The sequence below is a fragment of the Strongylocentrotus purpuratus genome, unplaced genomic scaffold (genome assembly GCF_000002235.5).
Source record: "Strongylocentrotus purpuratus isolate Spur 01 unplaced genomic scaffold, Spur_5.0 spur5_scaffold_14, whole genome shotgun sequence".
Classification (NCBI taxonomy): Eukaryota; Metazoa; Echinodermata; class Echinoidea; order Camarodonta; family Strongylocentrotidae; genus Strongylocentrotus; species Strongylocentrotus purpuratus.
Genome location: NW_022145599.1, coordinates 1,179,990 through 1,207,613, shown reverse-complemented (window position 1 = coordinate 1,207,613; position 27,624 = coordinate 1,179,990). Strand labels below are relative to the sequence as shown.

Genomic DNA, 27,624 nt, shown 5'->3' with positions numbered 1-27,624 from the left:
CCATAAGATACTAATCTAAGGAAGAAATGGCAATAAAATATATGAGGTTGAATCAATGGGCCAAGTGAAATATCTGGACTAAATCGATGCAAGGGGAATCATGAAAGTAGGGGTAAATCATGAAATAAAAAAGCGCAGAGTTGCTTTAACCGAGTCATCACTGACATAATAGTAATAATAATGTTCAATTCCAGACAATGACAATGACAATTTATTCTCATGCCCCCCACATTGGGGTATTGAAGAAGTTAACAATCAGTTTTAATTTTCAATTTAACACTGTAAAATATACAATACAAATCGAATTAATGTTAATCAATACAAAATGATACTATCGACAAGTGAGAAAAATTATAATGATAATAATAACAATATTATTAATAATAATCATTTATAATAATTAAAAAACAAAACGATGATAAAAATTACAACGATAATTAATGACGAAATTAATGGAATTTTGGGAGTACACATGCAGTCCCTCCGACTCCACTGGGGCCGGGGGGGGGGGGGGGGTCGGGGAATGAAAGCTTTGAAGATGAACGGAGATTACGAGTAAGACAGTCGGTCGACGACTTTTGCAAATACCTTGGAGCATCATTGTGTTTCATGTATACAATTGTTAAGAGTTAAAGCGAATCTATCTCTTTCAGGTATCCTGTACGTATACAACACAGAAGTAATGTGATGATACACGTCTTTTGGCGGGAAAGTAATGAAAGAGAGAAATAGATTACACTACAAGATCATAAAGAGAGAATAATTTAAGGATTGGTATAGGAAGAAAATGATAGACGTGATAAAAACAAAGAAAAACGTAAGAAGGTATTGCATTTTAGAAGGAAGAAACGAAGAATAACACAAGGAAAGGCAGAAAGAGATGGTGATAGAAGATAAAACCAAAGAATAACATAAGAGAAGGGGATATATTGAGGACGAAACGAAGAATAACATAAGGAATGGTAGGAAGAAAGTGATAGAATTTATAAAAATAAAAAAAAAACATAAGAAAGGTGATAGAAGGAAGAAACAAAGAAAAATTACATGACGCTTTTAGCCCAAATATTTATTTTTTATTTACGCTCGTAGACAAAAAGTTTTAAGTGAAAATTACAGAAATTTCATAGATCTATTCACCAATTACCAGGTACTTTAATTGTAACATTGTCAATAAACAAAATGCTTTTAGTATGGTTCTTTATGCCGGGAATTAATAATATATGTATATATATATATATTCAACAATTTCTGAAAGTATGAATTGAAAAGAAGATCATTTACCCACAAAAAATGTAAAAGAACATGACGTTGTTGTTCGTTTGGTATTATAATGGACTTTGGATGGTGGTATTTTGCCCCATCTGGATAACGAAACTTTTTTTTCCTTGTAATTTTTTTAGTGTTTGTAAGACACCATAGCACTGAATTGTCAACATTCGACATGTCGTCTGGTAAGATTATTTTTTGTTAATTTATCGGAATTTCAGGATATATAATATGTGAACTCATATTTGATGTATTTTAATCACCATTTTTTGAATGTGTGTATCAATGTTATGCTACGTATAAATGTTGTATGAGCATGCATGCATGGAGGTTTCCAAGTGTGATTCTATGCATGCCGTTTATGGAATGTGGTCAGTGAGTGACACAGCAGTGTTGATCGAGTGTGTGGGTAGTCTAGCTAGGCATACTTGCCAACTTGGGCCTTAATCTTTATTGCAATATTGGGTGCAGTGCAGTGCTTATGTGACCCTGAGGAGTAGGAGCACTGGTACGAGAATAAGGATTGTCTACCTAAATGCAGACCGATGCGTCCTCAAAAATAAAGATCGTCTTCATTTTGAACGGCGATGCGAAAAAACAGAATCTCTGATCTGCTATGATTTTTTTGATGTAGAGGGGTCTATTTCACATTGACTTTGCACAGAGACTTTCACGTTTTAAACGATGAATCCTCGGGAAGGCGGACAACCCATAAAAATAAATGGTGAATTGGGGGGATTTTTTTACACGGAATCTGTTTTTCGCATTGCCAGCGCGCGGATCGGGGAGCCTAGATCTACACCTGTAAATCCCAGGCCAGAAGAAGAAAAAAAAACGTCTGCAAATGCGAAAGATCATTATTTTTTAGGACGCGATTTGTCCACGTTTACAAGGATATCCTTGTTTATGCAGACAAACCTCATTCTCGGACCAGCACCCCTACTGTACTTAAAGCTTGGCAGAGAAGTACAGGTGATGGCGGCCTGCGGTAGTGAGTTCCAGAGCCTGGTGGTTTCTGAAAAGAAACTCCTTTGCAGTATGAAGGGGTGACCAAAGTTCGCGGACATTTTAGAACATAATTTTTTTTAATACAAAATGTGATATTCAAACTACAATTTCTCATGTTCTACACAAATTTATTGATTTCAATTATAACCAAATGGACGGCGAAGTTTTTAACTACAGATTAGTTCAACTAGAAAATTTTATCGTCAAAGGATTTCGGAGATATCGCGATCTAAAAATTTGATGTCCGATCGTTCGTGCGCGCTGCATCTAAAAAAGTCATAAATTCAATTCAATTCAATTTTATTTCGCAATATAAAAATCAAAATATACAAAGTAACAGTAAATTTTAACTATGTTTACAAAGGTTATATGCGGGGCTTTCCATGAAGGTTGCAAAAACCTGTGAAGTTGGATCGCCCATTAAAGAATGAAAAACAATACAAAAAGAAATATAACATATTATAAGCACACAACAATAAATTAAGTAAAATAAGCAAAGTACAAACACTTCAACTACCTATAAGGCAAGAGAAAGTAAAATAGAGAGAAGAAAAACAATATATAAAGGGGGAAAAGAAAGAAAAGGAAAACAAGATAACAATGAAAGAGGGTTCAGATATAAGATTAGAAAAAAATAAAATAAAAAAAAAAATAAATAAAAGCAACGAGACCTAACTTCACGCACGGGGGTTTACAGTTGATTTATCAAAAAGTGTGATACATCAAAAATAAGGCAATATCATAATTTGCAAGGCAAGATATCATACAATCAGTTAGTACCACTGTTTACTTACAATTTTGAGGAAATCTGCTCTCAAATTGAAGATTTTCAGACCCTTATCGGTAAGTTGATCATTTTTCAGAACGGACGCAAAATATTGCAAAATTTGCCGATCTTTTGTCAATATTTTCACAATTTCGTACCAAATTCCAAAGAAAATTTTACTTCTGGATAATTTTGTGTTCCTCTTTCCATTGGTGATATCAGATTTTCGTAATCTTACTGACTTTTTGAGATAGCGAACGGTCATGGCCTCTTTGCGGAACAGGTAGTGATGGAGTCTGGGGGATGAATCTCAGCGGGCTCTCCTTTCTTGCAGAGATGGCCATTGTATTTGGTGGATGTTGTGACACTGCTTGTTCTACCATGGTCATTGCCTTTGTACTGTAGCTTATCTTCATACTGCAGACTGGGGCTGGCCTGGGACCAAGCTCAGCGGAGTGCACTTGGTGGTAGACCGAAAATTCTGTCTCTTTTGTTCGTTAGCCTCAAGTCTTATTTGGGTAGGGTCCGCTCCTCATTTAAGACTCTTTAGAGACAGAAACCGACCATAGGGTCTTTTGTGCAAACATTGATTTTTAGCGGATGCATGTATCTGATGCATGATTTCGAAAGATGAAGTAATTCGTGAGCAATGACAGTTAGAATACGGTTGCAAGATTTGCAACAGGGACTTGTAATTTGACTCATAATTTCCTGAAAAAGGACCATTAAACGCATTATACATGTACAGGGGTGATAGCAGGACGTCCCCGCGAGCCTATAAAAACAAATATGCTTCCAATACTAAAGCAGTCTCTATTTATATCTTTTATATACCAAATTCACAAAAAAAATCTACAAAGAATTCTTATCTTATCCTTTTCTTGAGTATAATTTCAAATCTCTTCAATATATTTTCCCCCTTATTTAAAGCTGATTTGAAGACATCGATTTACTGTGATGTTTTAACCAGTTTTCAAAATATATTGAAGAGATTTGAAATTATTTACACTATTTATTATATTCTATTGCTTTCGTCCTTTGAGTCTTAAGGGTCTTTGTATAGTTTATCACTTTAATCTGTCTGTAATCTGCTCATCACATCCTTCGCATTTTTCCTTTATCACCTCTTCTATCATCTTTTATGTATGGATATCTTTGATTGGAGTCGGGCTAACTCGGACCAGGGGACAACTCCGCCCAGCTGTAAAAACGGTCATTTTTTGCATGTTTAGGTTTAGGGTTAGGTTTAGGGTTAGGGTTAGGGTCAGGGTTAGAGTTAGGGTTAGAGTTGGGGTAAAATGACAAAAAAATGACCGTTTTTGCAGCTGGGCCGAGTTGTCCCCTGGTCCGAGTTAGCCCGGATCCCTTTGATTCTTCTACCATCCATTTCTTGAATTCCTTCTGCTATAACTTCTTAATTGTATTTCTGCCCTCTGTCGTAGTTTCTCTGTTTTTTTATAGTTTTTGTCTTTTAATTCCCTCTTAATTTTTCCCCATCTTTATGTTAATTGTTAATTCTTCTGGTGCATTCTACCACAATTTTCCATTAGGCATATAATATGCTCCCTTTTCTTCTATAATTTGTTTTATATTGTTTACCACAATTATTCATCTTCTCTTTCTATATTTCCGTCATTCCTTGTAATTTCCATCCTCTTAAGGTTTATTCCCCACTTAATTTTTATATGTCAGTCTTTTTAAATTTTGCTTTCTACATTTTATTCTATCCCTTTATTTCCCTTCTCTTTTTTCTCTCATGTAAATCTTGATTTTCTCCAATCATTTACTTTATCACTTTTAAATCAAAACGATAATAAATGAATTCTTTTAATTCCTTTTGTAAAACATTTTTTCCTTTGTATTCCATTCCCTGGGTAGTTCTATATTTTCCACATCTTCTCACTCATTCCATTCCTCCCTTTTTCATCCTATTAACAGGCCTATCATATTCCCTTATAGTATTACACTTTCTCTGAAATCCACTTTGTCTTTCCTAATATGTCAGCCTTACATGTACATGTAATTCTTGTCTTCCTATTTTTCTATCATTAAAAAAAAACAATTGCAAGTTCCAACTTTTTTTTAGAGTAAATTTCCCCACGCACCCCATTGAAAAATGGTTAAAAACAGTCATTAATTTAAGTTAGATTTTCCCGGCGTGCAGGGCCGATTTGAAGACACCATTAAACAAAAACAGTTGCCTGAATGTTACAATCATTCGGGAATCGCATACACACTGCACCGTATTTTGTATCCGCCCTCGTACAAAGAAACTTTTAACACGTACCGGTAAACCAATGAGAATTTCACCAAAATTTATTAAAATGCAGCCCGTTAAAGGTAAAGACCAGTTTTGGAAACGCCCCCCCCCCCCCCCCTCCCCCCTCTCAAAAAATGACATGGAAGCTCTTATTACCAATCATGTGAAAGAATATGTTTTGACTAATATATGTACATGATGATAACAATTTTACCGGGAAACTGCCTACTAATTGATATATTTGGTAAATTATTTTAGCTATTTAGACATGATAGATATAACGCACGTGTCGCGCACGTGTGCGTAGTCCCATATGCATCTTTCCGTGTACAGTGCTTAACTTTTCAAAGACTGGGCCAAATTTCTTATCATTTTGATGATTCCAGAACCTTGCAGTACACAAATACTTATATGCTAGATGATCAACCTTTTCTGATCGATTCCACAACGTTTTTTTGCAATGCAATCGCATGACCATAACTGGTCTTTATCTTTAACCGGGGCATGCAGTCATCTTTTAAAAGACTATTGACCGTTAGGCGGGCTTACTGGCATCTTTTAAAAGACTATTGACCGGTAGGCAGGCTTGCAGGCATCTTTTAAAAGACTATTGACCAATAGGCGGGCATGGCTAAAATCACGACACCAATTTCAACCAATCAGATGGCTAGATTTTATAAAGAGAGGTAGTGAAATGAAGCCTTCTCAAGGGAAATAAGAACACTGGCCTTATTTTAAAAGGGGATGACCCACTCTGGTAACATTCTTAATGGCTGCATGCACGCTACCTACATGTATAGAGTGGTGAAGTGTGACGTCATTAAAAATCTATGTTTAGAATTTCTCAATTTTTTCTTCATTTTCGGAAAGACCATTAAAAATAATGTCCAATTGTCGAAGACCAATCGAATATGTTAAGTATTGGCTGAGATATGACCATCTGAATAAATATACTTCCTATAGGAACTCAGTGTTATGTGCTCTGGCTCTTAACCATTAGGAGCGAGAGCATATAACACTGAGTTCCTATAGGAAATCTTTTCATTCAGGTGGTCATATCTCAGCCAATACTTAACACATTCAATTAGTTTTCGACATTTGGGCATTATTTTGATGGTCTTTCGGAAAATGAAGACAAAAATAGATTTTTATGACGTCACAGCTTCTGTACTCTATACAGTTCAATTTATTGACTATGAAATGAATATCAGTAATCTCTAACATTTTAGTAATCACAATTGTGCCTGCCCGGACTACGACGACAAACAAACGAAAGCTCGCACGTGTTCTCATACTGGGTAAACAATAGTCAAAACAGCTTTATTGAATCTAGTCTCTTCATCATAGTCAAAGCTGACTCTTTGGCTTGCTGATTCACTTTGTTCCTTGGATTCCCGTAAAAACTATAAACAAACAAACAAATGAACAAAATCCAACATAAGTATATCATCATATCAAAGCATGTTACAGTGCAACTGCATTATAACGAGGCACTTGGGACGAGAGAAGATACATTGTTATAGGTAAAGTCTGCCACATCAGTGCCTTTAATAATAAGGTTCCACTGTATTATGAGTCTAAACATTATACTAAGGTGAATAACAATTAACTTCAATTTAAAGTAATTGGACTTAAATTATCATAATAGCAATACTGTCCAGTATTTAATACACTAAGTGTTGTGAAAATTAGAAATAAACTCTAAACTGATATCCTACAAATAAGGAATATTTGTAAACGTATTTAACTGTATACAATGGGTGTCGAAAACAGCTTAAATAGACAATGTAATTGCAAAAATGTTATGTGAGCAATAAATGTAATGTCAACCATCTTATATCAAGTTTTGGCGTATTTGAGTGCTTATTTCCTCAGGACTGAGGTTTGAGTTTAATCTAGTTGAGTTATCATTACACAATAAATTCGATACTGATTAAGAGTTTCTGTATATTTCCATACAAACAAATATTCATAATTACTACACAAAGACCTGCACACTATGCGTACAATGCATCAATCTGATACACGAGCTATTGAAGTTCTACAGTAGGATAACACTGATTGCTGTATGCATACTGAGCGAGTTCTCTTGAAATTAAACCTAAAAGTTCTATTTATGCTTACCACTGTGCCACTTGTTACCAAAGTCTCAGGCAGGCATAAATAATATGCCGATTAACGATGCAATTCCTTTTCCATCGCCATAACGTGCCCCAGTTTTGGGCCAAAAATTACAATCTTCGCAGACGATAAAATTATGGAATGCCAAATAGACAATTACAACCGCACGGTGTATGAAGTGCCTTTACACTCCCACCAAAATTGCCTTCACTGGTAACATAATCACATGCATGAGTACACTTACATATATATGAAAATGCATTTACTAGTATTACATAAGTGGTGCATGTGAAATAATGTGACCATAATATGGAAATTTTTAAGCAAGCACTCCATACACCTCTTGCATGTAAATTGGCACACTTGCAATCTACAACACGAATAACATGGCAATTGAATAGCTTTATCAAACCAGAATGGCATAAGTGATGACGCGGAACTCAAACAATGCACGTTTATAACATGTGCTGTAAAAGATTATAACACACACTGCAAAGGTTGTAAGGCAAGCTTAAAGGTTGCGACAATATTTAAGCGCTGTGTATCTAAAATTCGCAGCAAACAAGATCAGAATTTGAGTCCTAAATTTTTAAACTGTACCAGAAAACGAAGTACATGTGCAAATGCAAGGTCAAACATTTGTACCCGCTCCAACCAATCTCAAGTGTACATACATACCTGCTCTATGGAGGTACCTTTTCCAGAAGCAGTACGAGCTTCTGAACCGGCCTCCAGTATTCGGCAAGCTTCTTGTTTGGACGACCTTTGTTGTCAAGGTCTTTCGTTCCAACGCGCACCTGTACCCGTCTGACCAGACCATCTTCATCAGGAGTGGCTTCTGCGACCATCGCAATTGGCCATTTCATACGCGGAGCTTCATCGTCAGTGAGCAATACAATGTCTCCCACTTGTAAATTCCGTCTGGGCATCGTCCATTTCTGTCGTCTTTGAAGTCCCAACAAGTACTCTTTCCGCCATCTTGACCAGAACTGTTCCAGTAAGAACTGAACCCTTCTCCAGGCTTTACGCGTGTACACATCCTCCTTCACAAATTGCCCAGGAGGGGGCAACGGAACCGTCCTCTTCAGAGTAAGGAGGTGGTTTGGCGTGAGAGGTGCATCCGCACTTGGGTCATTCATATTGGTCACTGTTAACGGTCGGCTATTGACGATTGCCATGGCTTCGTAAAACAAGGTACGAAGAGCGGAGTCTGTGAGTCTTCCTGGACACAGGTCTATGGTAGCCCTTAAGACACTTCTGACGGTTCGAATCAGTCTTTCCCACACGCCACTTGCGTGACTTGAGTGAGGGGCGTTGAAGACAAATTCACATTGCTGGTCTGCAAGGTACGTATTCACTTGGTCTGAAGTCATCTCTCTCAATGCAGATTGGAGCTCGTTTCTTGCTCCTACGAAGTTACTGCCTTGGTCGCACCTAATCTGTCGGACAGCTCCCCTAATTGCTATGAAACAGCGGAGAGCATTGATGAATGCGTCGGTAGTCATGTCGTCGAGCATCTCAATGTGGATACCTCTTGAACAGAGACATGTGAATATAAGCCCATATCGCTTAATATCAGAACGACCTCTCCTTACAAAGAAAGGACCGAAACAATCCATACCCACATTCGTGAAAGGAGCCGAAGGTTCCACTCGATCTCTTGGCAAGTTTGCCATTTTCTGCTCTTCTTGAGGCCTACGAAGACGTCTGCATGACACACACTTTCGCAATACCTCTGCAACGACTTTAGATCCGTTTACAATCCAGAATCCATTGGCTCTCAGGTGATTCTGCGTCATTCCTCGACCCTGATGTTTGATGTCCTCATGGAAGTGGCGGATAATCGCCCGAGTGATAGGGCTACGCTTGGGCAGGATAACAGGGTGAGCCACTTCTGTCGATAGTTCGCCAAGTCTGCCCTTCACTCGCATGATCCCATCAAGGATTATTGGTTCAAGGTCATGGATGGTACTTGTCGTTTTAACGGTCTTGTCCGACGTCAGAGCCTTGATTTCTTCAGGGTAAGCTTCCTGTTGAACTAACCGCAGAATGAACAGCTCTGCGTCCTTTCTCTCACGAACTAAGGAACCTTGTCTTGCTCCCTTCACTACCATCCGTAGACGAGCCAATACCTTGATCATCATCTTCCAACTAGAGATCCTGGTAAGGCGCGAGAGGAGGTTCAACGGTTCCGAATGAGTAGTTGTCGATAGGTTGGTTGCTCTCACTTCCGGATCCCCAACGGCGAGTGTCGGAGAGATACTTCCTACTGCAAAGTCTTTCTCCCAGAGGAAGCTTGGTCCTTGGAACCAATTTGTGCTACCCAGCTGACTTACGCTCAATCCTCTGGAAGCATGGTCAGCAGGGTTCTGATCAGTCGAGACATAATGCCATTGGTCGGGAGAAGTCCTATCTCTGATTAGCTGGACTCGATTAGCAACAAACGTGTGGAACCTCCGCGCATCATTGTGGATGTATCCCAGGACTACTTGGGAATCTGTCCAGAAGAAATCTTCGGCATCATGATACTCTAGCTCTTCTTTCAACATAGAGTGCACCTTAGCTGACACAACTGCCGCTGTCAACTCTAACCTGGGAATTGTAACCACCTTGGTTGGCGCAACCCTTGATTTGCCGAAGATCAGACAACAGTGAACTTCTCCTTTCTGGTTAACAAGACGCAAATAAGAGCATTGGCCATAACCAGACTTGCTGGCATCCGAGAAATGGTGTAGCTGCACTGTTACAGGATCACCAAACTCAGCAGGATGATAACACCGAGGTATTCTTAGCTCCTCTAGCTGCGGGATTTCCTTACACCATTGCTCCCACCTTGATTGCAGGTTCTCGGGTACTGGATCATCCCACCCAAGCCCGCTACGACACATTTCTTGAAGGATTCTCTTGCCATCGAGAACGACCGGAGCCACAAATCCGAGAGGGTCATAAAGGGATGCGACTATGGACAGAATTCCCCGCCGTGTCATTGGTTTCTCTTTCAGGGAAATTCTGAAACAAAAGGCATCCGTGGACACATTCCAAACTATCCCCAGAGCACGCTCTACTTGATCCTCAAAATCCAAGTTTGAGTCAGTGACATCACTGGCACGCTCAGACTTTGGCAGACTCTCCAGAACTGCCTTAGAATTCGAAACAAACTTGTGGAGACGTAAGCCACCCTTGCTGCAAAGTTGTCTGGCTTCATTGGCCAACTGAATGGCTTCCTCTTCACTGGATACACTCACCAGCCCATCATCCACATAGAAGCTGCGCTCGACGAAACGAGATGCCAATGGAAATTCATTGCTGCAATGTCTAGCCAGATACTTTAAGCCATAATTGGCGCAACCTGGCGAAGAAGCGGCACCAAAAAGATGGACGTTCATGCGATAATCCACTGGCTCCTTGTTGATGTCGTTATCTTGGAACCACAGGAAGCGCAGGAGGTCTCGGTCATCCTCAGCGACCCTAAACTGAAAGAACATCTTCTCAACATCACATAACACTGCTACATTATGCTTCCTGAACCGACAAAGGACTCCCACCAATGAGTTTATCATGTCCGGTCCCTTGAGCAGATGATCGTTAAGGCAGGTGCCGCCGTACTTCGCGGAACAATCAAACACTATTCTCATCTTCTTCTTCATTGGATGATACACACCATGATGTGGTATGTAATTTGTTTCTCCAGGCGGCGCCTTGGTCTCTACTTGTTCTGCAAAGCCACCATTTATGATATCTGTCATGAAGCTTGTATAGTTGTCTCTATATGCTTCGTCCTTCTTAAGCTTTCGATGGAGGTGTTCGAATCGAACGGTTGCCAACCTTTTGTTGCTTGGAAGGTTTGGCCGGGTCTTGAAGGGCAGCGGCATCTGCAAATGACCATCCTCGCATTGTACAATGTTGGTCTCAAGGTGTTTCAAGAATTGTAGGTCATTCTGAGAGCATGCTTTGTCCGGCGATTTGTCCTCTGCGAAATCTGTCTCAAGCAACCCTATGATCTCCTTTGGCTTCGGAAATGGTATCTCGCGAGTAGAAACCCTCCCACACTGGCTACTGAAGTCCATGGCATTCTCTTCTTCGGCAAAGCCAACAATACTCCAGCCGAGGTCAGTTCGAATAGCAAATGGTTCTACATCGCTACCAGTAACTACTTGTCTTGGTGTCAGAGCTCTTGGGCAATTATAGCCTATCAGTAGGCCGATTTCGCATCTCTGAAGTGCTGGCATCTCTCTTGCAACATCTTGGAGATGAGTCCACTTCTCAGCAGTACTTCTGCTTGGGATGTGTTCTCTATCAGTCGGTATGAAGTCACGCGTATAGCACTTTCCTATCTTGAGCTGGGAGGGCGACATCATACCTCTAACTAAGATACTTGAAGTCACGCTGCAATCAATGTTCGATGACGAAGTCATAGTAGATAACTTTAAGCGTATGGGTTGCTGCTTAGCATTCAGGGCTTGCGCTACTTCATCTAGAATGAACGATGAATCACTCTGGGTATCCAGGAGGGCGTAAGTCAGGATCTCTGACGATGGTGCTTGTTCTGCCGCGACCCACACTGGTACAATCATCGAAGTGCTAGCTTGTTTTCCAGAACGGACTTGGCAAGACGTAGCCATGTCCTCAGAAGCTCCTTCACTCTTGTGCGCATTGTCCTCTCTTATCGTAGGGTTTTCCTCATGAAGAGCCGTGGGATGGCGCTTACCACATGTACTACACTTCAGCCTTTGTTTACATGCCTTAGAAAAATGCCCCTTCTGTAAGCAACCAAAGCATACATGATTTTCTTGAACAAACTTCCTGCGTTCAGAAAGTGGCTTGGCCAAAAACTTGTCACAGTCCTCGGACTTGTGTCCAGTTTCACTACACAGGCAGCAAGGTTTTGGAGCCTTCTTGACTTGGTTTGGGATGTTCTTGCCTTCGGCACTTTCCTTGGTGTTGACAGCCAAAGCAGATCCCTTATTTCTTGCTTCTCGCTCGATCTTGGAGGTCTTGGGACTTGATTCTCTTTGAGAGTCCTCAGATTTCAGGGCACCTAGAGAAGAAATGGGATTGTTGGCTATCCTTGCCTCCTTAGCAACAAATTTCACAAACTTAGAAAATGAAGGATAGCTGCCGCCTTCCAACTCATCTGATACCACCCTATTCCAGCTACTAATCAGCCAGTCTGGAAGTTTGGCTATCATCTTTTGATTCTCATAGCAGTCGTTTAGCACCTGGAGGCCAGTGACATATGGCATAGCATCATCACAAGACTTTAAGTAGTCCGCAAACTTCTGAAGACCTATGGCATCTTTGGAGGATATCTTCGGCCAAGCACTTAGCTTCTTCCGGAACGCTTGTTGGACATTAAAAGGATGACCATACCTCTGTCGAAGGCACCTCCATGCCCCATCATATGCCTCTTTGGAGTCCCCGAAAAAGAAACCTTCCACCGCCTCCCTTGCCGGACCAGTCAGGTACTGCTTCAGATAATACAGCATCTCTGTTGGTGGTATGCCACGGTTTTCGATCAAAGTCTTGAAACCTTTCTCGAACTCTATAAACTCAAGCGAATCCCCACTAAAGGTGCGTGGCACTGGCATCGGAAGTCTTGTGTGGTACATGTTGTCTGCTAAAGCCTTACATAAGCCCTGGACGTCAACCGACGTTGTCTGAGGCGGCTGTAGTGGTGTCTTGTCACGAGGTTCCACATGCGAATCAGGTAGACTATCATGTAGCTGGCCTACTCTAAACTCTGGGCCCATCTCATCTTGAAGGGAAGGAGATGACGTCTTGGCAGGAAGTTCTGCTGACTGCCCTTGAATACCTTCAGGTGGTTGGTTTACTCCAACTCCTGGGTACATTTTGTCTTGAAGAGGAAGTGATGGTGTGTTACGAGATTCTACAGGCTGTCCAGGATTGCTATCAATGTCAATTACTGGTGTGGCTCCACGCGGTTGGCTGGTTTCAACCCCTTGGTCCATTTCGCTTAAAATTGAGCTGAAGACCGATGAAGCATATTCTTGTTTCAAGAATTCTTTCGCTATCTGCTTCCGATCCTCGGCGTCAAAAGGACCTTCTAGGGATCCCAGAACTTCTTCCAGGGCGTTGAGGCTATCTCTGACCATTGCGTTGGCACGGTCCATCCTCGTGGTGGCCTCTCTTATGGGGACCTTGTGTCTCCTCAAAATCTCGTAGGTTTCCATCAATTCCCTCTCTCCTGCTTCCAGTATGGATATCTGTTGTTTGATGGGACCTTCTTCTGTCTCTGTCTTAATGATTGTTCTAGCTGCCTTTACTGTGGCCTTAAGGGAGCCGTACATCTTGAAAAACTTCCGCTCTGTCTTTGATTCTTCAGAGGCCTGAAGAGCGGCCATTTTTTCCGTGGGCTGCCTCTCCCTTGATGACTTTCTTGAATCTGCCATGTTTAATTGGCTTTGACACAACAGAAATGTAATAAGGAGCTGGCCTCTTATGCTAAACCATGCACTTGCACCTTGTACAGCAAATTGACCAAATTAAATTGTCATGCAACTAGAGTGAAATCAAACATCAATTTAAGCAAAGCTACAGCGCTAAGCCTACCAACCTCATCAATGTAAAACCGCTTAAAATGCTTCTTGCTAATGCAATTACAAATACTCCATAGTAATTTGATTTTACATCTCCCAATAAAGCCTTTACGCACGCCTCAAAATTCGCTTATCAAAAGGGCTTGAATGCAGACCACGCGATCATGCGATAAAGTTCAACATCGCCACATATTCCTTCCTTGCTTGACTCTGAACTGCGATGTCAATATCACTTTGTAATGAAATTACACCTTTAACTTTCTTGTCACTTGAGCACAAAACTAATGCTGGCTACCTGCAAACAAAACATGCAGTATTTGCAGAATCATATTGGAAACACTTTTCAATAGACTACTATACATGAAATAGTTATTAAAATTCAACTTTTACTTGACCTCTGTTAATTTGTTATCAAGAGTCTTGAAGTTTCACAGAGCCTATTATAGCTCTGGTTCTAACTACTTTTATTTCATCAAGTTCAGATCCAATGTTTCATTTATAAATTCAATGTTGTTGGCTTGATTTATGCTTCAAGTTCAAACCTGGCTGGACCTGGACTGTACAAGACTAAACCACGCTGGCTCCCGGGCTGTATGGCTTGACCGGGCCGATTCCCGGGCTGTTGTTCAAGCTGGACTTCAGCTGGATTAGGCTAGTTCATAAATTATGCTAGGGCTGCTACGAGAGGCTGACACAGAATAGTCTTGAACTTGGGCTTGGCTGATCCGCTAACATCTACACTGGGCTTTAGTCCTTAGACTCTTAACTAGACGTGACTGTGGGCTGGATCTATCAAGGCCGTCGCTGGTCCTGTTACATTATGGCTGCATGCCAACTGCTGGTGCAAATTATGGTAAAGCCACGTATTTTATAACAGTGAATAATAACGATTGTGGCCGATTCCAGCTTAGCGTCCATAATACACCTCAATAATAAATCGATGACACTGCTGCATTGCAACCATAATTCATTGTAACTGTAACATTAGTGTAGATCAAACTGCATAGCGTCCATACACAGCTTTACATACCTCGAACTATTGAGACATATGAGAAATGACTGGATCACAACATCATTTCACAATCCAAATCAAAATCCATCAACATCCACTCAGATTCTGAGATTCATGCGTTATGGTGCAATTCTAGCTGATCTCTAGCATATATCCTGTGCTCGTCGCCAAACGTAGTTATGTTCGTAGGTTCATCCAGCTGAAATGTCATGTTGAACTCAACTCAAATGTCTAGCGTCTATTTATTGGCTCCATCTTGATAATCAGGCTTGTTGATGATGATGAGGCCATTTTGACGCTACGTTGGAAGTGTTTTTACTGTGCCTGCCCGGACTACGACGACAAACAAACGAAAGCTCGCACGTGTTCTCATACTGGGTAAACAATAGTCAAAACAGCTTTATTGAATCTAGTCTCTTCATCATAGTCAAAGCTGACTCTTTGGCTTGCTGATTCACTTTGTTCCTTGGATTCCCGTAAAAACTATAAACAAACAAACAAATGAACAAAATCCAACATAAGTATATCATCATATCAAAGCATGTTACAGTGCAACTGCATTATAACGAGGCACTTGGGACGAGAGAAGATACATTGTTATAGGTAAAGTCTGCCACATCAGTGCCTTTAATAATAAGGTTCCACTGTATTATGAGTCTAAACATTATACTAAGGTGAATAACAATTAACTTCAATTTAAAGTAATTGGACTTAAATTATCATAATAGCAATACTGTCCAGTATTTAATACACTAAGTGTTGTGAAAATTAGAAATAAACTCTAAACTGATATCCTACAAATAAGGAATATTTGTAAACGTATTTAACTGTATACAATGGGTGTCGAAAACAGCTTAAATAGACAATGTAATTGCAAAAATGTTATGTGAGCAATAAATGTAATGTCAACCATCTTATATCAAGTTTTGGCGTATTTGAGTGCTTATTTCCTCAGGACTGAGGTTTGAGTTTAATCTAGTTGAGTTATCATTACACAATAAATTCGATACTGATTAAGAGTTTCTGTATATTTCCATACAAACAAATATTCATAATTACTACACAAAGACCTGCACACTATGCGTACAATGCATCAATCTGATACACGAGCTATTGAAGTTCTACAGTAGGATAACACTGATTGCTGTATGCATACTGAGCGAGTTCTCTTGAAATTAAACCTAAAAGTTCTATTTATGCTTACCACTGTGCCACTTGTTACCAAAGTCTCAGGCAGGCATAAATAATATGCCGATTAACGATGCAATTCCTTTTCCATCGCCATAACGTGCCCCAGTTTTGGGCCAAAAATTACAATCTTCGCAGACGATAAAATTATGGAATGCCAAATAGACAATTACAACCGCACGGTGTATGAAGTGCCTTTACAACAATAGTTTGAAACTTTGTTTAATTTTGCCCCTTGTCACTTCATCATACCGGTATTCAAAATATTTTGTGTATGCACATTTCCTTCAAAATTTGTGCAGAAGAAAAAAATTACATGAAAATAACATTTCAATATTATTGTTAGGATATTGTTTTTTTTCAAATTTTGTATAAAAATGCATCTTGATCAAATCTACATATTTGTAGTGTTTGGTGATACTGCCACCAGTGGTCATCTATTATAGGGTCGAAGGTCATATTTTGGTGGGTGTCTAGTGTGCGCTCTGCAGGTCATATTTCAAGACAGATTTCTTTCAAATTTTGAATGGAGATGTATCTTGGTACAATTTACCCATTTACAGTTTTGGGCGATGCTGCCCTCATTGTTCCGTTTTTTACATGGTCAAAGGTTATATGTCTTTTATGTGCTCTAACTGTCACATTTCTTGACGGATTTCTTTCAAATGTTGTATGGAGGTGTGTCTTAATAGTACGATCTACACATTTTTAGTGTTTGGTGATGCTGCCACCTGTGTTCTGTCTGATATAGGATCAAAGGTCATATTGTGGTGGCTGTCAATGTTTCTTGACTACAATTGCACAATTCGCTATTCCTGTTTGGAAATGATATATCAGAACTGCATTTTCTGAGATTTTCATGGCCGCAGCTACAGTCAAACCTGTACATGTATATAGCGACCACCCAAGGGAAACACAAAAAGTGGCCTTTGTAGGCAGGTTCCTTTAGTACATGATTCAATAAGAAACCTTTTTCAAGGGAAACAACAAATGTGGCCTTTGTAGACAGGTGGTCTTTGTAGACAGGTGGTCACTAAAGCAGGTTTGACTGTACCATGAAATGGCCTCGTGCGCTATTTGAAATATTTGAAATTTACCAGGAGCACCAGTAAATTTTTAATAATACAATTCTCTAAAGCAGAAGAGTTTTAGGTGCTAACTTTTTAGTGCTTATACAAGTAATACATCCACAGGGGCATCTATCCATCCAATTTTCAAAGCTTTGCATTACATTTAAGTAATTTCTGCAATGAAGATTTGACTTTCTGTGCATGCTGTATTCGATGTATGTGCATCATGGAAGCTATCTTTATAGTTTAGTTTGGTACTTTAACTTCCATGATCTCTAAAACAGAAGATTTATTCTTATTTTGTATTTTGTTTAAAGGATATTACATGTAGCATGGAACTCCAAACATACAGAGCCAAAAAGTATGTCCGTGAGTGCTCCCCTTATGTCACTATGAATTAGCTGTAACAATGGAAACCTGTTTTGTTTCTCTCTCTCTACAGACAACAAACGTGAATCAGAGGAAACCCCAATGGAGCAGACAGCAGATGATTCAAGCTCCAAGACTTCTCAAGACACCCCTGGAGGTAACGCCGAGACACTCAAATGTCAGACTTCGTCATCAGAAAGCAAGGAATCAGGGAAGGAATCAGGGATGGAATCAGAGATGGAAGCAACCAGCATGGAGCAGGAAGCTCAATGTGAAAGTAGAACTGAGAATAACTCATCAGCAGCAGCTAGCACAGACAATAGGATGGAAGAGGAAAGTAAAGACTCATCAGCGGCGGCGAGTAGTAATGGTAGTGTTGTAGGAGCAGGAGGTGGATCAACGGTGGCCAGCGGTGCTGCAGCTAGTGCAGTAGACAAAGGTGAAATGGTAGAATTGAAGATCATGTATAACAAGAAGAAATATGATGTGAGGGTCGGTGTGGAATCGACCGTAGCAGAGCTCAAGACAGAAATTCAGACAACAACAGGTCAGTTTATTTCTTACTTTTATGTAGATCTATTATCAAGAAAGTCTTTATTCTTTCCTTTCTTAAAGGTATAGACCAGTTTTGGAAACACCCCCTGTCAAAAAATGAAATGGAAGCTCTTATTACCAATCATGTGAAAGAATATGTTTTGACTATTACGTCATGATCACAAATTTTGCCGGGAAACCGCCTACTAATTTATATTTTGGGTACATTATTATATTGATCCGGCCTGGATAGATATCGCGATTGCACTTCAACATTTGGGCATATATTTCTGCTTTTTTGCAAATTTAGGTTGAAGTATAACATTGCACCCAAAACCCTTGAACCGCAATTTTACCACTACCAGTCTTTACCTTTAACCAGCTACATGTACTTTCACTGTGATGTTTATTCAATGGATGTTGTATGCCCAATCTAACGATGAAACGAGGTTATTTCTCTTGCATCGGAAATGTTGATAAAACGTTGAAACCTCACACTACATTGATGATTCTGATTGGTTCAAAGTTTAATGTTATTCAAGATTTAAAGGGAAATCCAACCCTAATAGGTTCTAGTCTGAAAGAAAGCAAAAAAAATCACAGTAGAAGACTGAGGAAAATGTGAATGAAATCAGACAATAAAATTGAAATTTATGAATTTAAAAAAGTTGTAATCACTATACATTATGTAAAATCACTTCAAATTGGCTGAAACGGTATTGTCACTGTGCCGGACAACTTTCCAATTTGTTTTAACACCCAAAGTGACTAAAATGTATGACTCAAGATCGTCTTTTATTTTTAGAGGGCCTATAATAATATACTATCCATTTCTAGTACTACCCCAAAGGAGAAGACACTTACGAGAAAAACAGAAATTAGTGATATTTTTGTACACAACAAATGGGAGAGTTGTCTGTGACTACCGGTATGTCACAATCCACTTACCGAATTCCCAATCTGAACTTAGCATAGTGATCAATCTCAATTTAAAAAAATACATAAATAGTTATTATTGGTCTGATATATTTAAAACTATTCTGTTTCTATTACTTGTTCTCCTCTCATGCAAATGAACTTATTAAAAAGGTTGGATTGTATTTTAAAGTGGCATTATGCTACACTGTAGAAGTGACAGAATGGTTTGTGTATACAATGTGGATTGGTCTGACCATCATCCCCTCCCATCCCAAGCTTTTGTGCAAAAGATCTGATCTGATCACAATTTGGTTTGGAGTAGTCCATAATGGTACCTGTATCTCATAACTCATATCACAACCAGAATTTCATTGTAAAAAAAAAGTTAATGTACCACTAATATCGTTTTTGCCAGACTGTAGTGCTTTCTTTTAATACAAACTCCTATTTGATTTACAGTAGAGTTTCATGAATATTTTTTTGAAAGCAAAGTTCATGTCCTTGTAATATACTGAGCTTAAATTTCATGAATTAATCCAAGGTGAATTGGATGTATTTGGTTGTCTGATATATCACAATACTATAATTTGTTTTGTCTTGATTGATTTCCAAGGTTATGCAGAGTGCATGGGAAACAAGAACTGGCATTGTTTTAGGCCAAATTTGAAAAGGAAATGAAAAACAGTCTCAGGTTATTTGACACAATGAGTGTGGAAAATGATGATTCAATGCCATTGTTTTTGTCTCGCCTGCATAGCAAAAATGCGAGACATAGGCGCCGCTTTTCCGGCGATGGCTACGGCGACGGCGTCAACATCAAAAACTTAACCTTAGGTTAAGTTTTTGAATTTTTTATATAATTTTGAAAGTGTAAGTTCTTAGTCAATGAAACTTGGACTTTAGGGTTATCAAGTATCCCCAATCATGTGAGTAGTATTTCAGGTCACTAAGTTAAGGTCAAAGGTCATTTTAGGTCAACAAACTTAGACTTTGTTGTGGCATCAACATCAAGATTTTGAATTTGTTAGCATATTTTCAAAATTGATTGTTCAAATTCCATGAAACTTGTACCCAAGGGTTATCAAGTATCACAAATCATATGACACAAATTCCAGGTCACAAGGTCAAAGGTTAGCAGACTTGGATTATGTTTTCACAACTTAATATGAGAATTAATAATTTTTTCTATTAATTTGTTCATATTTCATTCAAGTTATCGATCGTGGTACATTTAATAGTAAATAATTCTTAATGATTCTTAGTCAATAGTCACTTCAAAATGTGATTATATTTAAAGGATTTCATTTTTGGGGGCCTGCTAATGGGATACACTGCCTATGAATAATGTTCTAACCTCAATTTTTCATCATATCGAATTGCGTAATGCAGGCGAGACCGCCGAGAGCGTTTCCCTTGTTTATTAGACATGGGACTATTGAATGTCACATGATCTAACTACAAATGATCTGACTATGCCAGACATGGTATGAGATTCCCCTGAAGACTTGACAGGAAAAGCTCACGTACAGTGTATGTGTGTCATTGTCTACTTCTGTTTGTTTTATAAGCAACTCATCCATGCCATCCATGACTGTTGCTGCTTTCCCCTCAAACTTAGTCTTATTTCCAATATGGCCCATGTTACACCTGCTTCACAAGAACCAATATTATTCTGTAAAATTGAATATTTTTCTACCTGTGTTTATGATCAGGCGTTCCACCTGCTATGCAGAAATTAATGTTCAAAGGTCTGATGAAAGATGAGAAGACACTGAAGGAATTGAAGGTTACCAGTGGATCTAAACTCATGCTGATTGGATCTACAGCTAAAGCTGTGATGGAGGTCACAAAGCCTGTACCTGCTGGTGGAATAGTCGAGAAAGATGAGAAAGGTAGGATCAAATCATGCTTTTAATCCATTGAATACCAAATGTATTCACTCCCATAGGCTTAATACAGTGACCACCTGCTTCCCGTTGACAAAGCGTTTAGCGTTATATGAATGAAGAATTGACAGAGCTCTACATTTTAAATGTGTTTATTTCCATTTTAGAGGATGTTAAAAGCACCAACAAAGTACTTCAATAACCCTGGCTTTTATAAAGGTGCTCTAAGGTTTTGAAAGCATTCAGGGAATTTCTTTATATCAGGTACACAATACTTCACCTGGGTTGAGAGTGGCAAATATAGATTGATGTCTTGCCGGGGTACGTTGGTGCTGAGGGAGGGACTTACATTGTGGTGTTGACCATTAGAATCCAGATGGTTACCACATTTCTACAGACAAGACAGATCAAAGAGTTTACTGTAATTATGTGGATCTTCAAGGGTTTTGGCTGCACTGCTGCCTAGTGACTGACCATTACTTTGTACAAGCTTTACAACATGGGTTATTAGTTATTTCAATACTTGGAGGCATAGAATCACAGGTCTCTTTAACCCTTACTGTATTGGGGGGGGGGGGCCTGGGAGGCCCCCCCCCCTCGACATTTTCGGAGATTGCGCCCCAACCCACTGGAATTTTGAATTGTCGTTTCATGACTTTTTTTCCTCAAGTCTTACGCACATTTTGATACCATTTTCGTCAAAATCAGATATACCTGTAAGGTGTTACATAACAATTAGTATGCGCATGTCATCAAAAAAGTGCTATAATTGCATATATTCATGTACAAGCAGTAATGTGAAGCTATGAATTGATATCAAATTGCTTTTATATGTTTCTCAAAGTAACTTGATGTATTTCAGAACAAAAGAATACATTAGAAATAAAACAATAGATATAATAAGAAATAAAAAACAATAAAATACATAAGAAAATAAGTAGTTGAAAATCGCATCAAATTTGCATAAATTATCATTATTAATTACTTCAAATAACTTTCTTGTGATAGAAAAGAAGTTTCATTTGAATAATGAGTAACAACATTCAAAAAGTGGAGTCTGACAATTTTTGTAAGGATTCTAGTTCCCGATATACATATTTCCGGATTTGAAATTGATGAATGCATATTCATAATTTATGCAAATTAACCTATTGATTTTCAAATATCATAAAAATAATGAAACCTCATGAATTTGAGATGAAGGAAACATTTATTCAATACATTTTCAAGATTCTTCACAATTCTACGGACAAATATGTAGAGTTTTCTGTAAAATGCATAAAATTAGCATTTTGCATAATTAATTAGGCTATAACGACAAAAATTTGCATATTAGCGAAAAACTAATTATACCATCTTGTTCCTTACGTAAATATCTACAAACATGCAAATTTTCGCGTTCATCGGACATTCGACGGCCAAGATCATAGGGGGGGGGGGCCTCCCAGGCCCCCCCCCCCCCCCCAGTCAGAGAGTGCTCGAAATAGCCCAGTACAGTAAGGGTTATTGTTTTGAATCTAAACCTTGATTTGCATCACCTATTTACTATGGACACCCAAACAGGAAAAATTATTTAAAAAAATAAATAATTGAAATGCACGTAAAAATGTGAAACCTACCGGTAACCCTTTTGTTCATCTTTATTTTTCAAAAACAAAGAACAAAATCTGTGTCAGCCTGAACTTTTTAGTTAATTTGGCTTCCCAAAGCATCTCCTCCTCTTTTTTTTAGGCCTTGGTTTGAATTTTCGGTTTAGACAACTTTCATTAAATTGGGTGAAAGAATTACAGACTGACTACAGAGCAAATACATAGGAAATGTTTTTATAGCATACTGCCTGCATTAATATATCATCCCTTTTCTTTTACTCTGCAGCAAGTGCCGCCAAGGAGCCCCTAAGTAAACTGAAGATGCATAAAAAGATCATTGATAAAGGCAAACCAGATGATGCTATGATTGGCATCAAGAACCAACATGTAAGTATTGACTAGAGGAATGGTAACCTTGGTGCATACAAATGTCAAGCAATTCTTATTTTAATAACTTTTTCTTGTTTAAGAGATCTCCTTTTTCTTTGCTTAGGTAAAATGAGATTTTTCTTGGAACAATGTTCATATTTCTTTGCTATTTTAATTTCATCTCTGTTTCATCAGAGCTCTTTGGTACCATGTATCTATCTAGGGCTCTTTTGACATTTTCCACACTTAAATGGATCAATGATCAGTCACATAAACTTTTCAAGCCAGTTTGCATTTGTTTAAAGCCCCACTGCACTACTTATAGCTACATGTACCTGCGCCCTCTATATAGCAAACAATGCCTAATCGGTGCCTGTTGGTCCCCCATGATCACATTTTTCTTATGTTAATTGAGAGCTGATTTGATGAGATAACCACCTGTCAGTGACCTCACAGGGAGGTCTAATCCCCCCTGGCCAAACTAGTACAGACGGCCTTTAATATATTAAATAGACTTTGATTCTATCCCTGTCCTAAATGTATGTCTTCATCTGCTATCTCTAGTTCTGATGTAACTCAGTTTTTCAAGTGATATTGTATCTAAGTCTTGCTGAAGGATTGATCAACTGGTGAATAAAGAGCCTTAGTAAACCTGCTTCAGCAACCACCTCTAGTATATTACAACCACAGACTTTGTCAATAGTTAAATGGCAACAATCGCCTCGAGCTGTGATCAACTAGCATATTTTAGATACACATGCCATATTTCATACAACTGTTATCAGAATAATAACATAGACAAGACTGATTAAAACTTTATCCATATGAGACGAGTGAGTAGTGATGATGAATCTGAACTGTCTTGATTTTTCAGGAACCGCTTCCAAATGTTCCAATATCTGGCATGCTGAACAAAGCTGGAGGAAAGGTTCGACTCACTTTCAAATTAGAATTGGATCAAGTGTGGATCGGTACAAAAGGTAATATTATTTTCTTCTAGAAAGATGTCAGATTGTTATCACTCAAGACTCTGTTCTGTTCATTTTCAGAATAGTATTTTGCTGATTTAGTATTTACCATTGGAGGAGGTTTGGGGGAAAAGATCAAATGATCTATATTAACAACTGAATTATTCATACCCTCACCAAGTTAAGTATTTTGTTTATGTATGTGAATAAAATTAATTTGACCCAATTTATAGTAGTCATATTATACCTCATTGGCTCCGGAGTCAGGCCACGGAAAAGACACGTAGTCTTGTCAGGCTACACTCCCTTTAAGGTTTAAGTGTACACTGTTTCTCTCTTTAAGAACTGAAACTCATCTACATCTACATCAAAAAACAGAATGAAGGTGTTCATAAAACTTGTTATCAATAACAATTCATAATAACTCCTATAAGCTCCTGAATTCTATGAAGTTGATTGGCAGAGTGCAAAGTTGGCTTTTTTTATTGATGAGAATAATAGGGTCCAAGCCGATTATTAAACACTCTCCATCCTGAAATTTACCCAGTACTATACAGTATGTTATGTAGCATTGACTATTTTCTTAATGGTTTGAGTCTCAGAGAAGATATTAGAACTTTTCAGGATTCAAAATAAATATGCATTTGTAGAAGTAATGAGCTCAAATTTTATGATTTCTATTACAGAATGTAAAATATTTGCATGTTGTCATTTATAGATACTAATCCAGTTTCATTAAAGTATTCTTTATTATCATTACCCCTCTTTCATGTGGTATCAACTTTATGAAGGTTACAGTACTTGGTTTGGATTGTGTAGAACTCCTTTGTAAAATGTCATGAGATTGATAAAAAAGAGCCATGTATGTTTTATTTTTTTCAAACAGAGAGAACAGAAAAGATCAACATGAATTCCATCAAGAATGTTCTCAGTGAACCCATTGAGGGGCATGAAGACTATCACATCCTGGTAAGTACTGTTATATCCCTATGATTAGCTTGTCCTTCATTTTCTTTCCTTTTCTTTTTTACAACTAACAAGAACTTGAAAAGAAATTACCACATCTAATTCACAGTGACCAGATATGTTAACAGTGATACCATGCAGAGATCAAGCCTTGTACATCAACATTGTCTTCAGAATGAACCCTATTGTGTCAAACCCCCGTTTTGATGTTTGCTTGAGATTAAAGGGTACCTGGTGGAAAGCTTCTCAAAAATTTCAGCACCTTGGATGGCATTTTGGATAAGACTAGGGCAGGGGCAATTCAGTATTTTTATTACTTTTTTAATTTTTGTACATATCCCTGAAATGTCAATACTTAATAGATGTGCACTCTTTCACCATTCAAAACCAGAAGGGCATTATGCCCAAGTAAAATAAATATAAATTAATGCCCTTAATCAGTGGTGTAATGAGCAAAAACTTTTCGGGGGCAGAAGAAGAAGAAAAAACCCCGGAAATTCATGTGATTTCTGCAACATTTGTAGATCACTAATATCTAATTAGAAATAATCCATGCTTGATTTGGGGGCAACTACCCCCCCCCCCCCCCCCCACATCAGTACACCAGTGCCCTTCATGATCTCCGTAGATGCTACATTCATCATGCAAGTAAACAGGGCATGGTTGATAACAGTGAACATAATTGACTCTCTTTATTATCTCTGTGTTCTGTTTACAGGCCATCCAGCTTGGTCCAACGGAAGCTTCCAGGTATTGGATCTACTGGGTTCCTGCACAATATGCAAAGGGAATTAAAGACACGGTTCTAGGAAAATGGGTGTACTTTTGATCAAACCTGTAATATCATCAACTCTACATGATTATGAAAGTGAAGAGAATTCCATCCTGAACTTTTTACACCGATGGACAAAGGAAGGATTGCGATGTCTGATGATAATCTTGAATCAAACATTTGTGCAAGGCTTCCATGTTGCTCCTATTGCTGAGATGAATGAAGCTGTAGATGCCTGAATTCAGCAGCTGCCTGTTCTTCATAGACTGTACAAAAATAATCAGAAAAGCATGTAATGTAGCTAAACCAGTCATTATCTGTCACAAAAGTGTAACGGTACATACATGTTATGGGCTTGCAATAAGAAGTTTACATGCTGAGTGACTTAAGTGTATTTAGTCCATGGACTGTGTCAATGTTTGACCCATTTTGCTAAGGTCTCACAAATGATAGGTGTTGACCCAATCCCAACTATCTGATAACACTAATAGCTATTAACCTGCATAATCCTACAACCAAAGTTATGTACAGGATGCATAGGAACATAGGTATTGAATAGGACTGGTGTTGTTTTTACTTAATTCATTCTTGCATTTCTATTTTTTTAGGGGGGCAGTATTTTGTGAACACACATATTGGATTAAATTCCCAAATTACACACAAATGTCCTGTATTTAGATAGAAAGGGATGAGGGGTACTAGTGTCATTGTCAAGTATATTAAATAACCAGCTCCATTAAAGCATCCATCTCTCCTGAACTAAATCCTTGTCATTTGTCACTCTTTAAAGAAGGTACCGGTAATCTAAGAATTAAAAGGGAAATGCCTACCTTAGGTGGTCTCAAATCTCAATATTTTTTTTTTTTAATATATAAATCTAATTCAAGCACTTTGAAATAAATATTTCTTTGTGATGATAAAAACTGTCCAAAAGCTTGTGTGCATGTATGAAATGAGCAATTTGCATGTCAGTTTCAACCCTCATCTACTTAACAATATACATTGTATGGGAACCTTCTGAAAATGGAATGTTATACCAATCATTTTTTATATGCTCAAAGATGTTACAAAAGCATGCCTTATATCTCAACAACTTACAGCAGTTTGTACTTGTCATCACTTAGGTAACCAGATGTGAAGGGCTTTGAAATGGTTAACAATGGACAAAGCAATCTCATGTATTGTTCTTATCTAGGATGAAAAGTGCCCACTTGGCCATGGAGGGAGTATAACTCTATGGCAATAAGAATGTATGGATCATAGCATTGTTAAGGGCTAGTTAAGCATAGAGACTTGGAGAGAAAAGAATGCATTGAAGGATCTCTAATCCCAGTAAACAATGATTGAAAGGAAGATGAAATCTATTAATCCCAGGAGGTAAAAGAGTGGTTATTCTGGAGAGAAAACAATGCTGTGAATAGAGGGATCTATAATCTGATGATATAAAGTGACTAGTTTAATGATCAAGAAGTATCCTAAGAGAAAACATTGTATTGATGAGAAGAATCTCTAATCTGGGTGTGTAAAATGGTTAAGATTAGTTCTTTAAGATGTATCTGGAGTAAAGATTGCTTTAAAAAGGAGAATCTGTAATCCCAGGATGTTGAAGGACTGATTTATCATATTTTAAATCCTGGAGAGAAAAACTACAATGAAAAAGATCTCAGAGGGTGTAAAAGGGGTGATTATCCAAGAAATCTCTAGAGAGAAAAATGCCTTGATAACAACAATAGTGGCCAATCTCTCTTTTGTTTAGTACAAATGTATAGGCGTGTCCATTACATTATTGTAAGAAGGTAAATATGGTCATGGAACAAGAACAGGGTGATTGAAATATTTAATCTTATATGTCTGAAATATGGTAAACAATTAAAAGTGCATTTATTCCTACGGTTTTTCATGTAAAAATGATACAGAAGTGAAAATACGAAGCTTGACCAGTACATGCACTACTGGATTTCTTTCATGTTTCATTTTACCGTCCCAGGAAAATAATCACAGTTCA

At 38.4% G+C, this 27,624-nt stretch overlaps 2 protein-coding genes across 2 annotated transcripts; one reads left to right on the top strand and one right to left on the bottom strand.

The window, feature by feature from the left end:
- The first annotated feature begins 1,371 nt into the window (after nucleotides 1-1,371).
- LOC578208 (ubiquitin domain-containing protein UBFD1) lies at nucleotides 1,372-27,285 on the top strand. Its single transcript, XM_030983932.1, has 7 exons — nucleotides 1,372-1,451; nucleotides 17,691-18,164; nucleotides 20,782-20,961; nucleotides 22,831-22,931; nucleotides 23,788-23,893; nucleotides 24,768-24,850; nucleotides 25,566-27,285. The coding sequence occupies exons 1-7, from the start codon at nucleotides 1,442-1,444 to the stop codon at nucleotides 25,674-25,676; spliced, it is 1,065 nt and encodes a 354-aa protein (XP_030839792.1). The 5' UTR covers nucleotides 1,372-1,441; the 3' UTR covers nucleotides 25,677-27,285.
- Nucleotides 6,593-9,363, bottom strand: LOC105436712. Its single transcript, XM_030983930.1, has 2 exons — nucleotides 7,425-9,363; nucleotides 6,593-6,703 (listed from the first exon to the last, which is right to left on the bottom strand). Exon 1 carries the CDS (start codon nucleotides 9,350-9,352, stop codon nucleotides 8,105-8,107), a length of 1,248 nt encoding a protein of 415 aa, XP_030839790.1. The 5' UTR covers nucleotides 9,353-9,363; the 3' UTR covers nucleotides 6,593-6,703; nucleotides 7,425-8,104.
- Nucleotides 27,286-27,624: the final 339 nt, after the last annotated feature.